This window comes from Cydia strobilella, chromosome 11 (genome assembly GCF_947568885.1).
Source record: "Cydia strobilella chromosome 11, ilCydStro3.1, whole genome shotgun sequence".
Taxonomy (NCBI): domain Eukaryota; kingdom Metazoa; phylum Arthropoda; class Insecta; order Lepidoptera; family Tortricidae; genus Cydia; species Cydia strobilella.
Genome location: NC_086051.1, coordinates 10152100 through 10169065, shown reverse-complemented (window position 1 = coordinate 10169065; position 16966 = coordinate 10152100). Strand labels below are relative to the sequence as shown.

At 38.0% G+C, this 16966-nt stretch overlaps 2 protein-coding genes across 2 annotated transcripts; one reads left to right on the top strand and one right to left on the bottom strand.

Moving 5' to 3' along the window:
- Window positions 1-1645: 1645 nt before the first annotated feature.
- LOC134745192 (uncharacterized) lies at window positions 1646-7720 on the top strand. Its single transcript, XM_063679188.1, has 5 exons — window positions 1646-1756; window positions 5531-5637; window positions 6291-6407; window positions 7064-7202; window positions 7571-7720. The coding sequence occupies exons 1-5, from the start codon at window positions 1686-1688 to the stop codon at window positions 7695-7697; spliced, it is 561 nt and encodes a 186-aa protein (XP_063535258.1). The 5' UTR covers window positions 1646-1685; the 3' UTR covers window positions 7698-7720.
- A 390-nt stretch (window positions 7721-8110) lies between these two features.
- On the bottom strand, window positions 8111-16415 carry LOC134745519 (U3 small nucleolar RNA-associated protein 4 homolog). Its single transcript, XM_063679567.1, has 11 exons — window positions 16237-16415; window positions 15770-16149; window positions 15403-15590; window positions 14821-15008; window positions 14095-14250; window positions 13582-13909; window positions 11830-12016; window positions 10640-10863; window positions 10072-10254; window positions 9816-9902; window positions 8111-8295 (listed from the first exon to the last, which is right to left on the bottom strand). Exons 1-11 carry the CDS (start codon window positions 16335-16337, stop codon window positions 8173-8175), a joined length of 2145 nt encoding a protein of 714 aa, XP_063535637.1. The 5' UTR covers window positions 16338-16415; the 3' UTR covers window positions 8111-8172.
- Window positions 16416-16966: the final 551 nt, after the last annotated feature.

Genomic DNA, 16966 nt, shown 5'->3' with positions numbered 1-16966 from the left:
CAAATTAGTTTCTAAATTAGGGATGTGAATGGATCATTTTCATTTGATTAGAAAAAACCTTTTAGGCGCGTTTTGTTTTGGGCGAAAAATGTTTTCGTTTTAAAAACACGGTAAATCTTCCATTCAAAACTACATCGTTCTAACGCCTTGATAAAATGTAAAAGCAATGATTAAATTTGAGCATAATAGTTACATCATTGTCAGGCGATGCATCAATTATCTCACTTTCGGGGTGGAAGTGAGATAATTTTGACCCTCTTAAGGGATGATTTCCGGGAAAGACCATCCTATGTCCTTCCCCGGGGCTCAAACTATCTCTATGTCAAATTTCAACTGAATCGGTTCAGCGGTTTAAGCGTGAAAAGGTAACACACAGACAGACAGACTTTCGCATTTATAATACTAGCTTTTGCCCGCGACTTCGTCTGCGTGGACTTAGTAACAGCAGCTAAAGTAAGTATAGCGCCTGGAAAAATTCTCATAGCAATCTAAATTTGAGCACATTATGCACACAAATTAGCAGGCACTTCGTTAATTATCTCAATTCCACCCCGCTTTTTACTTTCTTAAGGGATGATTTTCTGGATAAAAACTATCCTATGTCCTTCTCAGAGACTCAACCTATTTCTATGCCAAATTTCATCTAAATCGGTTCAGCGGTTAAAGCGTGAAGAGGGAACACACAGACAGACAGACAGACAGACTTTCGCATTTATAATATTAGTATGGATTAAGTAGTAGTATTTTTATCTAGAATATTAAAGAACATTCGCTACGTTACATTGCAGACTACTAAGGCAAACTGCATTCAAAATGTTTATCAGATGCCGCAAAGTAATGAAAATAAATGCTGTTGCAGGTGCGGCTTCGAATCGCTGGTTTACCCACCCTACAGCCTAGATCTGGCCCCCAGATTATTAGTTCCCAAATTTTAAAAAAGAACTACGAGGAAAAAAAATGTGACGAAGAAGTGAAGGAGGCTATTTCGGCTCATTTTGAGGGCAGACAAAAAATATTTGTTTGATGATCTACATAAACTAATTAGTCGATCTGAAAAATTCGAGGGTGAATATACTGAAAAAGAAAAATACTTCTATTGTTTAATTTAATTTGCAAATACTTCATTCCGCGAATATTTGTACCTCGCCTCGTATTATACCTAATGAAGTAATGATAAGTTTAGTATTTAAAACTAAAACGCAAGTTCCCTGGCCAGGTTTCCCATTTAAAAACAACATGCTAATTTCCAGGAGCCAGCATTTTGGGCCACAATGTACTCTGGCAAACCCATTTTGTCAGTAGAAAAGGCGCGAAATTCAAATTATCTATGGTATAGGACAACCCTTCTCGACTACATTTTTTTAAATTTGTCGCCTTTTTCTACTGACGGAAATAGCTTGCTTACTATAGTTAAAATGCCCTAACCAAGCCCTAACTTAAAACACACTTCCTGTTAACTACCGCTTGATCGATTGGAAGCACTAAGCAACAGAGAATCTAACGTGAAAAACGAAAATCTAAATTTCGTTATACGCCTCTCTGTCGCTCGAATACGCAAGCGTGAAAGAGACGCAGATAACGAAGCTTCGATTTAGAATTTCCGCGGTAGGCCCTATGATTCCCTTTGTAAACGGTTCAGCGTCGCGCGGAGATAAATGTTAGTGTAAAAGTTTAGCGGCAAATAAATGGAGAATTCCGCACCTGCGCCCGGCCGCCGCGAGCCTTCTATAGATCCAGTGAAGGCGCAGGGAATCCTGTGAGTCTGGTAACTATACTACATTTCATTGTTTTGTTGAACGATTAGTCCAGGAGCTTTATTCTTGAATTAAAGCATTGATATATATAGTCTCTTGCGTGAAATTAAAAAAATACTATGGAATATTTATAACTTAGGTACCTACAACCAGCTCGGGGGAAATTTCACAACATTTGCGATGTCACAATCACAAGTTGACAAAAACAATGTGACTAAGTTTATGCTATTCCTATTGATATTGTAAACAAGGTTACACTGTGTCAAACAAATAATAGAGTTTATTCCCTGTTGTGCCCAAATAACTTTGACATTATGCCCGAGGTTAAAATAACTCAAGACCAGTTTGGCCAATAAAAATATTTATTCAATGACCATTACGCTGGTTTCGACCAAAGTACACAAAAAAACAACCGTAACAAACTTCGTCCAATATTCAACAATACTCACAATAGTAACAAACCGATTCATGCTTTGCCAATCGTGGTCAGTATAGTACAATCAGACCCAAATTATGTAACTTACTAATCTTGTCGAATCGCTGTGTCGATTATTAACTATTAAATGAAGAGAAGATAATAATATCTTGTATTTTTATTAATTATATAACAATTCAAGTCTTGGAGACCCTCATCTCTGGATAATTTGATGATCTTTTTTATTATTATATACATTTTATCTCTGACACCTAGAGACTTTCACATCTCTAAACAATTTTAGTACTTCTGTTGTTTGTATAGTTTTTATTAGTATTTTTTGTGTAATTTGACATTTATAGTTATGTAATTTTTTTTGTAATTTTGGGTTAATTTTATTGTTTGTATAAATTGACATGTAAAAGTGCCCCTGTGGCCTATTTGCTGAATAAGTGTTTAATGTTTGATAAGGTTGAAATGAAGTTATAAATGCTCTTTATCTAAGTACTAATTACAGTGATTGGGGTTTTGGATGCCACACCAGGGGTGCGAAACTCCTCCTTTCGGGCATTCTCGGCTCCGTTCGGCTCAGCATTGCCCCGAGTAATTATTAGGGTTGGCACAACTTGACGTCCCTTCGCGTGTACGACCACAGATAAGATATGTAAGGTCTGTGTGGCCAAATCCGTCAGCGAGGTAAATCCGTACAACAGTATTTGCAGCTATTCTAACGGCATTATGGACGTGCTGACTCGATCGATAAAGCAGAGAGCATATTTAATACCAGCAAAGATAGATATAACTCCGTAATAGATGGATACAGTCTAAGGAAAAAACGAGCCTCGAAAATCACGAAAGTTTGATTCTCGATTAGATGGCGCCACTAGCTTTGGCCTACTCTCGTGTAGAGGGCGTTGACGGTTTCGTTTGTTATTTATAATTTTAACGCATATCAGTGAAAGAATATAGGTCAAAATCATATAATAATAATTAATGCAAATAAAAAAAAACATTTATCTATATTTAAATACATTTTAACGTATTTTTATAAATCTTCTTATTAGTTTTAAAGTATGTCGATAGATGGCAGTGAATTTACAGTGGTTACAAAATTTACTATGACAGTACCGCTCTATCTTATTATATAGGGTTCCGTAGGATCGTAGGATCACTTTGCTGTCCGTTTGTCAGTTTATTTATCGATTTGTCAAGAATCAAGACCATTCTAGAGGTATCAATACAAATTAAAATCTACTTATTCGGATCTACGGCTTCTTTCAGCGGTGAAAAAAATCAAACTTGTGTATCAGCGCGATGAAAACCATATCACCGTTTATGTTATGACTGTTATGAGTTCTTTATCTTCCATATTACGAATAATATATTTATTGTTTTATTAGGTATAAAGGAGATTCTGTCAATAATTTAACATAATTATCAGATATTAGCTTTTTTAAGCATATATTGCAAAAATCTGCACTAATATCGATGTACCAGTATTAATATCGAAATCCCGGGATTGAGACTCACTATCGGAAATGAATCCCGGGATTGAGAATGATCCGATATTGCATGCCCTGCCCATGCTTCAACCTAACAACGAATAATAAATCCCGGGATTCCGACATTTCGATATTGGTCCTTCTTAATATTGAAATACCAAAAAAAACATGCATATGATCACAGGACAGGCTCCCGGATAGCATGCCTTAGTTGTCTGGTTTAACTTGAGCAAAAAAGAGCTTAGGTAAAACAATATTTAAGGTGAAAGGTGTATTAGGTATTTCGTTGATTATATTCTGTTTTTTTATTCCGTAGACTAAAATGACATTTCATGTGGTACTAAGAAATGTCATGTCTTACACATGAAACATCATTTTAGTCTACGGAATAAAAAAACCAGACCTTATGGACCTTATAGACAGGTGTTATGGGCTTGGGTTAATTGACCATTAGGTATTTAAGAAATAGGTGAATCGAGCATAGGTGATTCGACAATGGGTCAATAAATTTTCGGTATTCTGATATGTAACCGTAGCGAACGGTTCAAAAACAGAATCTTGAGCATTGCGAGGGTTTCAAGGCACAAGGGTTAAACAAACTTTGCCACCCAGTGAAACACAATTTTTTTCACCACACCAACGCGAGGAAAATACTAACTATACTCGTAAAATATTACATTAGCCAAAATGAGGAAATAACTCAAAATTTGCATATAATTACTTTGCCACTCTTTTTGATAAAACGCAAATTTCTCATCAGTTTTTGAAGTAAATATCAAGAGAGCCTTTAAAAAATACATTTGAAAAAAATACATTTATTCAGTATGCATTTTAATCAATATAATCGTAATAATAATACCTATCTAATTTAAATTCAATAATCTTGGTCAATGTCGTTTAACAATGTAGGTACAGGTTTCTTAATCAGTGTACATCATCTTTCTTTTACGTTTTATATTTAACAAGTTATAAAAAACAAATCCTTGTTATGAGTTCTTTATATTCCATATTCCAAATATTTATTTTAGTTTTATTATAAAGGAGATTCTGTCAATAATTCAACATAATTGATAGATAGATAGATATATTTTCTATGCGTGATAGAGTCAGAAATTATGATATCCGCAGTAGAACTAGGGTCACCGACATAGCTCGCAGAATTGCAAACCTTAAGTGGCAGTGGGCGGGGCACATTGCTCGCAGAACTGATGGCCGGTGGGGCCGGAAGGTTCTGGAGTGGCGTCCGCGTACCGGAAGACGAACTGCCGGTAGGCCTCCAACAAGATGGAGCGACGACCTGGTGAAGGTCGCGGGAATTCGGTGGTTGCGAGCGGCACAGGATCGGTCGGAGTGGCGAGCCTTGGGGGAGGCCTATGTCCAGCAGTGGAAGTCTATCGGCTGACAAGATGATGAGATAGATATAAGCTTTTTTAAACATATATCACAAAAATCCGCATTAATATCGATATACCAGTATTAATATCGAAGAATAGGAAAAAATCTTGGGGTATTCTTGCACATCTGGCTCAGGGAACGGCCTTAAGTTATAACTCATAATCATCAGAGGTGGTGCGAAATTCTTACTGGTAGCTCGTGGTAGCTTTCGTGGATCAACCTATGTCTGTGCTTTGTTATTTAAAATTAAAAAGTAGATATTATTTTTAAACTTTTATAAAATCTAAAATAAACCTTAAATTGAGTTCGCTAAGGTTTGTTAATACCAACAAAGTGAACTTATAAAAAAGTATGACGGAAATGCCCTCAGTGACCTTAACTGTTAACGATAACGACCAAAATCTATTTAATTAATATCATAAGCATGCTATTAATGGCTAATTAGAGAAATTGTTGGTTTGTAGTTCATCTTTAACGCGCAAGGAGAGACACGCGGCGCGACAGTGGAAGCAGAAATGGTCGTTCTACACCCAGCTACGGGAAATGCAGGAGGAAGAAGCGCTCAAATTGGGTACCTACAATACTTTTGATTTCCTTACTAACTACTTATTTATTTTGTATTAGGATTAGGAGCAAGGTGCGCCTTTGTGGATCGCATCATTTACGTCCTTATGGCTAAACTTAGGCTATTCTGAATGGAAATATGCGGAATTAATTTGATCCCAGCGGACACAATAGTGACGTCTTATTTGGATGTCAGGCTACACATAGGTTCAATTGACTTATTAGGGCCGAAGCGCCGTAGAGACTTATGTCGAGTTTTTTTTCGAAAACAATAAAATTTATCCGTATTTAGCAAATATAGATATAACTCCGTAATAGATGAATACAGTCTAAGGAAAAAAACGTGCCTCGAAAATCACGATAATTTGATTCTCGATCAGATGGCGCCACTAGTTTTGGCCTACTCTCGTATAGAGGGCGCTGACGGTTTCGTTTGTTATTTATAATTTTAACGCATATCAGTGAAAGAACATGGATCAAAATCATATAAAAATAATTAATGCAAATAAAAAATCATTTATCTATATTTAAATACATTATAACGTATTTTTATAAATCTTCATTTTTTAAAGTATGTCGATAGATGGCAGTGAATTTAGTGGTTACAAAATTTACTATGACAGTACCGCTCTATCTTATTATATCCTCTTTGGTATTTAGGTATGTCAATGGAGGAATATCGCGCGGGAGTCCGATCGATGAACTGTCAGGCGGAGCCGCGACAGTACCCTGTGCAGGTGGACCCGTCACCGGCCCCTTTGCCTCCAACGTCCTCAGGTAAGCACTATTTATACCGTTGAGTGAACATAATGGAGGATTACCGAGCGGGAATATTTTCGATGAGCTGTCAAATTAAATCGCTAAAGTAGAGTCGGATCAAGCTAGCTCTGCACAGACTTTGCAGTGCCAGACAGCTTAGACATAAAATTACGATAAAAAAGTGACGTCAATCTACCTAGCTAACGGTAACGTAGTCACCGGCCATCCTTCTTTTCTAATTTAGAAGAATTAAATTTTATCATCTTCTAGCTAACGGTAACGTAGTCACCGGCCATCCTTCTTTTCTAATTTAGAAGAATTAAATTTTATCATCTTGAATAACTTATCATCTGTCTATAGGGTATTTGATTGTATTTAAAATAAATTGTTTACACCATGCATGAAATAAAGCACCAGAAGATTAATAGAGAAATGTAGACAGCAGTTATTTTTAGACACAATTTATATTTTAAAACCCGTATTAAACTATAGAGAGTAGGTAATTTGATTGTGACGTCACATGCTAGTGTTTCATATAAATTCCGTAGTAGCAAAATCGTTTTGACAGTTCGAAAAAAGAATCTGATTTGACTAGTACATAGGTACCTACCTAGTCAAATACCCTATTATCTAGTGTAGTAAAGTTGTACTTACCTATTATCCTACATCGGCAGGGATGGTTGGCCGGCGAGCTATGTGCCCGCTGGAGCGCTACGGGCGGCTGGTGCGCACGGCGCGCGACTACCCCACGCGGCCGCCGCTGTCGCCCGGACAGATCTACGACCCGTACAAGCAGACCATCATATTCCTGGGGTACTATACTGTCTACTGCTGCGATTGGCAGGCTTAAGCGACGCATGATATATGCTAACGAAAAACGATTAGGCATTGTAATATAATACGATGACGCGTCTGGCAGGGTCGCCATGCGAAGTCCGTTGACGGAGTAAACTGGCGTGGGGCTTATGGCTTTTTATGACGCGGGCCCTCGGTTTAAGCTGGATTGAGTACGCGAGGCCCGCAAGTACTGCTTCTGCTACACAGCATACCCCCTGGATATGCAGCTAGAATTTTTTTATGTTTCTAGTATATTGCTTTAACTGTATGGGACTTATAGAGCATTAATTCATATACGTGAGTGTCTAGTTTTGCAACAAGTAAAGCGTGATGTGATGTTTCAGGATCGACGTAGGGGACCCGATATCATACAAGCTGCCCGCGGCGCGCTGCGAGGTGACGGACGAGATGTGGGCGCGTCCGCAAACTGTCTCTGTGGATCCGCTCGCCGACCGTTTAGCCAAACTGTAGGACCCCTGTAGGTCTGTCTTTTGCACAGGTATCTACATCGCGATCTTTTCTTGCGCGAGAAAATAGTATCAACAGCTAGACATTACATAGGGATTACCCGTCAATGTTTAGAAACAAACGCGTTTATTATTCTGTTTGCTTTATGGTAGAAAATCAAATCAAGCACGTAAAAATCATTCGAATCACAGGCAGATGTAATTTTCTACTAAGATAGGGAGTGTGCGTGAGCCGTAGAGGACTACAAGAGTTCTTTACTTATTGATGTGAATGTGAAGTGTCAATGTCGAGTTTAAGATGATTTACGCCTCAATATTCCAGAAACTCCAAAGCACATGATCTCTGTAATTGGAGTTGTTCAATAGTGAAATTGGGGCCAAATGTCAAATGTTACCAATAGTAATACAAAAAATACATTAAATATCTGATTTTTATTTCGATTTGTCCTTAAAGAAAGTGTGTACTAACATGAAGCAACTCAGCCGACATTGAAGTTTCTCGTCTTGACGGCAGTGGCCGGGAGCTGCGCCACGATGTTCTCCGGCAGCATCTCGATCGCCACCGCTTCTGACTCGGCCAGCCAGTGGAAACCGGCAAGGTACTAGAACAAAAACCGAATTTTTGTTGCCACTGAAACATGGAAAAAATTTCAGGCTTCTTGAGGCTCCGTAGCTCAGATCAGATGGCAGAAGCGATTGGACCGGTGTTCCGATGGTCGCAAGTTTCGAATCTTGCCATAGGTGTATTTTATTTAGTTCTTCCTTTAATAAGAAAATTTGTAGCAGGTATCGCTCGCACATTTCTGCTTGATTAAAAATCATTTTGCCACTAAAAGGTTTGCTGAATAGCACATTAGCGACAAAGTGGGAAGGTAAGAACGTTTAAAATGTAAACTAAAACCGTAGCCATGATGATAATCGTATATCTACAAACTCCAATCAAAAAGTAAAAATGTAACGGGATGACAGATTAAATGAAAGGTGACGTGATAATTTCCACACATTATTAGCCGGGTCCACACAGAGCGAGCATACGCGCGAGGCAATTTCCTCGCGCACAAAACGGCCAGTGTAGACGTGCCTCGGCCGAGGCGGCGCGCGCGAGGCACGTCTAAAAATGACGATATAATACGCGCTCCTCGGCCGAGGCACGTCTACACTGGCCGTTTTGTGCGCGAGGAAATTGCCTCGCGCGTATGCTCGCTCTGTGTGGACCCCGTTATTCAAGTTTTTTCGCGTTTTCTGCCCCAGGTGATTGTACGTCGACAATGAATGTGGAATTTACTCAACAGACTACACTATTTAGTGGTCTCGATTCTTCTAAATAGGAAACGAATGCGCAGGTTTTTAAAAGGTTAGCAACGTCTCTGTGATACACCTGGAGTAGCAAGGGTCCATAGGCTACAGTTATCATAAGGCGGACTGTACTCTAGTTTGCCACCAATTTAATATAAAAAAGTGGCAACTATCAAAACATTCATCATTTTTATAACCCCTTTTTTGTGATATGATAGTAGTATATTGTTTTTCTCAAAAATGGACGGCAAAGTCGACGTTGCCGGTTAAAAATCAGGTCGCGAAGTGCGTAGTTTATGGTAAGCCAAAAAATTAAAAAGTTAAAAACATTGCAGTCTCGATTTCGGGACTGCAATGTTGCATACAAATTCCATTATTTGTCGAGTTCCAAACTTTTTAAAAGTTGAAATGGTCATATCAAATGAAGGCATAGGTCCATTAAACAGCCAAATAGACGATCAGTACTTATTATTATAATGTTGGTATTGCGACTATTTAGCTGTCTCAAATAGGTTGGCGTATTTTCGGCAGAAAAATACACTTCGTTTATCAATTAAAAAAAATAAAAGGCGGCAAAGCAAATCTTCTGTGAAAATATATACGTAAGAACGTTGCTTCTGTAAAATATTTCTATTATATTTGTATTTATTGCGCCATTTTTGAGAAAAGCACTATATATGACTCGGCAGGAAGGCTACTTGCTGGCTTCGGATTCAATTAAACGGACTCCCAAGGTCGTCCGTTTAAAACGAATCCTCAGCTATCAAGTAGCTACTTCCGAGCCTCGACAATAATGTACTAATAATGTCTTGTTATAAATAGTTACCTTGATTGGAATAACTTTTAGCGCCGCCTTCTGTACTTTCTTCTCTTTTCGATATTTTTTCGCTTCAGGCCCATCGAGATCAATCATCTGAAAAAATTGCGTTTTGAATGAACTATTATATTAATTTGAACCACATAAATAGGATGGTAAAATGGCTTTTTAAATGGGCTTGTTCCCGTTCAGTCAGTAGCAGTAGTAAGCACTGCATAAAGGAAACAATACCCTCAGAAAATTCCAACCCTAATTAGCTACCTACCTCAGCGTCCTTCGACGGTCTGTCCATCACCCAGAGCGAGGTCTCGTCTTGGAAAACGAGCGCGTTCCTTATGGGATGCGCCGTTATACTTTGGATGGCAGATTCCCGCTCATACCACGTCGCCGGTAGCCCGTAGCGCGGCCACTCTTCGAATTTCTTCTCGGCGAGTTTGTACTCTATTAACTGTAATTACAAGACAATTCAATACATAAAGATACTATAATTTTAATGTACGATTCACATAAAATTACTAGTCGGGATACATCTTACAACTTGGAATGAAATACACCAAATCGCGCGGCGCGCTCACTACTGCCCGCGATCATTGGCACTGCGATTTATATATGAAATTTAACTACTGTACAGACTAAAAGGTTCCAACCCCTGTTAAAACTGTAGGTAACTTTTGGTCAACATAAGTGATAACTAAGCTTTCCTTCTCCCGACACGTAGTTATACGTCGGCAGCGTAGCGTAATGCCCCCACTTTTGTCTTGTCTGACTCCAGACGGGAACAGTCCTAGTTAAGTAGTCCTATAGTAATAGTTAAGCAGTACTTTTAAAACTACCTTTTGATCCACATAAGTGATAACCAAGCTCTCCTTATCCGTGTCGAACGCGATGGCGGACGGCACGCAGTTATACGTCGGCAGCGTCGCGTAATGCTCCCACTTCTGTCCTGTGTGACTCCAAATGCCTATGGCGCCCTCTGTGTCCGCGGCGACGAGGTATATCCTCTTTGAAGGAGTCTGCTTGGATATTAGCAGATGTAAGATGGAACCCGTTTTTAGATCTGTAAGGTGAAAGGGGTTTTGTCAATACAAAAATTCTATTAGAGGCATGTGCTTAGAATTGGAACATGTTTAGGCTGATGATGATTATGAAGACACGGGACACGAAATGAACATATAATAATATGATAGTGAGAGAGAGATTGTTTCTGTGTTTGTTTATTTGTTTGTACGCACGAATGAATGTTCCCATTTATAATCCACAGAACAGGTTGACCGATTTAGTTGAGATGTTCTGTAACAATTTGTAATTTATGATTTGGTTTTTAGATAGCTTTTAACTCTCCAAATGGCGCTGTTTTCATTCATGTCAGGGATTTTTTAATTTATGGTTAGAGACTCAAGTTAGTTAGGGTGGTATTCCAACTGTCAAATTTCTTCGTCCAATGTGCATTGCGTTTCACTCTCTCATTAAGAGAGAGAGATTTATTGTACAAAAAGAAACATAAAACAAGAAAAAAACACATCATTTGTACAAAGGCGAACTTCTCCCTTTCACTTTTTTTCTTTTAGTTACGCTCTCATTTTAAAACGACTAGCTAGATTGCTCTGAAACTTTGTACTTACAATAAGATAAGGTATATTTAGGCCTATAATTAGTTTTATGTAGCCTCAGATATTATAGTTAAAAAAAATACAGCGAATTTATGTTTTTCATACTTGTTTTTGCTCTATTTCGTTTGTTTTATAAAATAGAGCTATATAAACTAATTACAATCCAACGCGTAGTTTTAAAATGAGAACGAAACTCCGTTTGTATGGGAAGGTGAAATTTGGCCGAGCTTGCCTGGGACTCTTAAGCAAAATGCGAGACGCAAATACACATTGGACCAAGATATTGGACAGATGTAATACCATCCCTAGTCCTGACAGTCTGTATTGCCATGGCGCCCGCGCTCCGAGACCTCCGCGAACACAATGCGGTCACACCGGTGATAACTATTGATCACCGGAATGGATTGACTCACGTTTGTTAGTCCTAATGGTCTGTATGACCGTGGCGCCTGCGCCGGGGTCCACCTGCAGCACCTGCAGCGCGCTCTCGCTGTGCACCACCATGCTCCGAGAGTCCTCCGCGAACACAATGCGGTTGCAGGGTAGTGTCACGCCGGTGATCACCATTTTGGTTAGAGATGTGCTTGACTCGTCGTCGTCCTGTTGGGAGAACAATTGTAAATATTACAGTATTACTTACTACAGTAAAGATGTTATTTTTAGTAAAAGAATAGGGTCACACAAACGTTAAAGGACCTTTATCGTTTCTACCAAGCTTACGTATCTTTTTTTATGTAACATGGATACATTGTGTCAAAAATACAATTTTTCCATCTTTTTTTAGAAAAAATGAACGCAGGGCATGGACAAGTACCATATCTAGTTAGCCAAGCGAAAATCGTGCTTATTCCAACACACGAATAACGTGGTAATTTCGAAAAAAATAAGGTTACTACTGGCTTGAAGAATCACAAACTATTAAACCTGGTAAATAATTACGTTACCTACATATTTCTATTTCCGTTAACACAATGACTAATGATCAGAGGGCGGAATTGCTCCTGGCAAAAATCAAATGTTAATAGAGTTGGAACGTTGAATTTTATCGACTTTTCAGCTATCGATAAGTTCAGTCACCTTAAAAAAATCCGGAAATGTGGATTATTAATTTTTTTCCATGGAATGTTGCAACAAACGAGAATTATTATCAAATCTAGATAATAGTACATTATGATACAAGTGTGCTAAGGTGCACACGAGGCGATATTGTGCGCGCGAGCTGTAAGCGAGCGCGCAATAAGAAAGCCGATGTGTGTAATGACCAATGCACACGCGTTTCATACGACGTTTTTCAACACACTTGCGAGAAAAAAAAGAAACTTTCATATTAATCAAATGTTAATAGTTAAAACAGTTAGTATTGTGTGTTTCATCTATCATACTTGTACTGCCGGCCGGCCCTCGCTCGCCCCAGCCGCGGGCGGCGCGGCGGGCGGGCCGGCCGGGCCGCGCGCCGCGCACTCGCCTGCGGGCGCGCCCGTGCCCGCCAGTCCGACCAATTAAAGAAGGCTCCCTTTCCATGCATATTATTAGCAATCAGTTAGCTTCTTAACTCAGTCGGATAATATAATGAAAAAGCACGAGTGGAATAATACACTGAAAGAGCACGCGTGTAATATCTAGGATTATGAGCAAAAAATCGGTGGAATAAAAACGTCGTTTTGAGCAAGTGTGTTGAAAAAACTATTATCGTTCTTTACCTCTTTAAACTCAGGTGAATGTGTTTTACTCGTGTGAGTTTCAACGCAATATTTTTTTAGGTGCTTTAAGTGAACCTTACATTTAGAGCAGTATATTGTTGAGTTGTTTTCGTTGTAAGTAAGACAAGGATATTTCTTTATCCATTTGTTAATTGTTTTTCTTTTTGGATTCACCATTTTTTTTTAACGTAAATTAGTTGCAAAAAGACTAGTGGCAGAAATGACAGTTAACTGCCATGCAATTTACTTTTAATCTAATCAAAGAGGTCAAATGGCCAACTAACTAATCAAAGAGGTTAATGTTAAAGTCAGGTGACTGAACTTATCGATAGCTGAAAAAGTCGATAAAATTCAACGTTCCAACTCTATTGACGTTTGATTTTTGCCATGAGCAATTCCGCCCTCTGCTAATGATATTACATTAATTAGTAAATGTTAGTGTTATAATAAATAAAAGATACTTACAGTTTCCAATTTCAACATTCTTATGTCACTATCTGTGCCATAAACTATAATCTCGCCTGACGGAGATATTTCACAGCATCTTATAGTTTTCTTCTTTTTAGCTTGAATGGCTACTAACTTCAGTGGACTTTGGCCAATTCGCAAAGCCCTCCTGTTGCTGTTTTCTAACTGGATTGCTTTATTAATTGCCTCAGTGGAATCCACTTCCAGTTTGGTTTCACCATTAGTTACCACAGTTTGTTGTTCATTGTTATTTGAGAATACCACTTGGCCTTGTTCGTTGAGTAAAGGAGAACCTAATCTCCAAACTTCTAAGTGTTTGCTATACCTGAAAAATTTAATGGCAAAGCTATTAAAATAAGGAAAGTTTATTGAATACCTGTACTACATATATAATCTCAATCGCATTTCAATATAATTGGAAAAAGAGATAGGGAGAGGGTTATTTCGCTTTTACAAGTAAGATTTCCAGTATATAATATACTAGTATATCTGTGACAAATTTTCTTTTACCTTAGGAGTAATAGTTTTTTCTGAACTGCAAGTGACGACCTAGGACCTGGTATCATGGGAGGTACTCTCTTAACCCATTTTGGAGGAAACCTTGATAAAGACAAGTACCCATCATTGCCAACCGAAATCAAAGTGTCTTCATTCATTACTAAAGCCCTGTAACCAAAATCAAAGTATAAAAACATTACCCTCCTTCCTTCACAGTCTTGTAAAAATTACAAAGTGTACGAAAGTTTGGAGGAAGAGAATATTTATTTTCCTGCCTACATAAAATGATCATATACATGCAAGCCAAATTTCATGTTTTCTGCTGGATTGTGCCATAATTTTGAAATTACTTAAGTCTGGGAGACTACTATGTAAATTCATAGTTTCACTGTCCTTGCAAGATACTTCAAAGACAACTCTTGTTGTTGTCTTGTTATGTAACCCATGCCCATGATGACCAAATAAATTAATCTTTCAATCTTTCTAGAAAATTTAATGAAAAATATATTGGCAGTTTTGTTGCAAATTCAATTGTTTTTCTAATGACAAAGAAAAATGGAAAATTGGGACACAAAAGACAAAACAACAACTTGGAGAGTTGTTTCCACTTTTCTTTTTATGACCTGCATACAAAGTGCAAGTCAAGTTTCATGCTTGTTTCCGGATGTGAGTATCTTTAGAAATTATTTAGGGAAAGGATACAGATTACTATAGAATATTAGAATTTTTATCTTATACCTAACATCATGCATGTGTATGTTGCGCTGAACATGTTTCATCCATTGCAGGGCTTCTCCACCACAATTCTTCCCAACCTTCTGGTACGACATGATCATGGGATCTACTCCACTGCAATAAATTTGCTCCTCATTCTCACTTACTGCAATCGCCAGTATATCAGCTTTGTGTGTTTTGTATGATTCAATCTGAAAATTTAGTAAATTTTATTTAGTAGTGACATGTCACCAGTTTTTTTTTCTGTACTGGTAATTTGAACTGAATAAAATCATTCTGCTTTATTTTATTCCATTTATAGGGAGGCTTCAGAGGGCCTACTGCTAAAAACGAAAATCCAAATTTTGTTATGTGCCTCTCTATTGTTCTTGCATATTCATGCTATAGAGAGGTAGATAAAGACAATTCGACTATCGTTTTTCGCGGTAGGGCCTCAGATGTTTTTAACTTAACAAATGTCCTAAGTATCTGTGAATTTATAATCCTTCAATAAAAGGACATCCATTTAGCATACCATACAGGTAACAAATTAACAGTACTACCATTATATTATGTTATACTATTGGACAGGAAAGATTTACATACCTGATCACCAAGTGCACTATCCCAGAAGGTAAGTCTGCCCAGACTATCACCAGATACTAAAATGTTGTCAGACAAAACTGCCAGGGACCAGATAATGACTCCCTTCTTTCTCTTTGAGCTACTTACAGACATTTTGGTGATTGCGTGACCGGTCTCTGTATTCCATACTCTAATGGAATTAAGAGAACCTGAAAATCGTAACATGTTACATCAAGTCAAGCAAACTAAACATAAAAATATAGATATTTTGAATTCTATGTTTTATGAAGGGAAAGTAGTAGTTAAGACAGCGGGTTCCATTAATTATGTAGCAAATAACTCTTACACTACTAAAAAATATGAGATATTGGAGAAAGTTGTACATTACCTGTTATGAGAAAATTTCCAGTTTTATCAAATTTACAGCACATAATCCTCCCCTCTTGCTTGTCAAATAGCTTGGCATAAACCATATCACCACATTCTACATTGAATAAATTGATATACCCTTGTTCTGTTCCCACCGCTACCATAGTGTTAGCAGGGTTCAGATCGAGGCACCATGCCGCATAACCAGTGAGTAGTACTGAGTTCTTAACTACTAGTTTCTCCAAATCCCACTCAACTAGCGAGCCCACCAAGCCCGTTGATAACAGCCGGTTCTCCACCCAACACAATGCTTCAATTGATCCATTTTCAACGCCAGGAATAAACTTAACCAAATAAGGCGTAAACTTCAAATCCCATACCTCAATAGATGCATCAACTCTGAAATGTTCGAATTCAATTAATAAAGACCATTCGCAAAAACACGCGGATTGCAGTGATTATTTAATTAAAAGAAGAAAAACGTACCTTGCAAGCGCAAGTAGTTTCTTGGTCTTATTAAAAGAAACACAATTTATTGATATAGGCTTAGGTTTATAATATCGAACCCTATGCACTTGGCTGGCCATTATAATATTAGGCTGAAATAATCGTTTATAACCGCAACACAAAAATATTCACATGCTTTCACAATGAGCATGAGCATGATTCTGACACATTAATGAATGACATTGACAGCCGAGGTAAGCATTTGTAAAGCTTGTTACAATGAGGGCTAACGCCTGTTCATCTTATGACAATACTGAAAAAAACGAAAGAATTTGCGGATTGTTGTCTCACTCACTTATAGACAAAAAGTAATAGCGTGTTGTGAATACGATATCTTTTACCAAGCTTTTAGTTTTGCCCGGCTTCTTTGCTTTAGTCATTATTCTGAGGCTAACGCGTATGAATTCGCCGCTAGGGGCGCTAGTGTAGATGATGGTCTTTTCATTATTCTGAGGTCTTTTCCATAGTTCGAAATGTCAAATGTCACTTGACACTTCAATGACTGACAGCTGTTCTTTAGTCTTTTGGACCACCTTCGACAGAGGCGCCAACTGGTGAACAAAAAAACGATAGCCCTCAATGGTATTTGGAAAAAAAAATATTAACAGATTTTTTATTTTAGTTAAATTTGTATTCTTTCTCAATTTTAGCTACAAAAAATATATACAACAAAAACGTTTCCACGTTCACAATTTAAGATATGTAACAA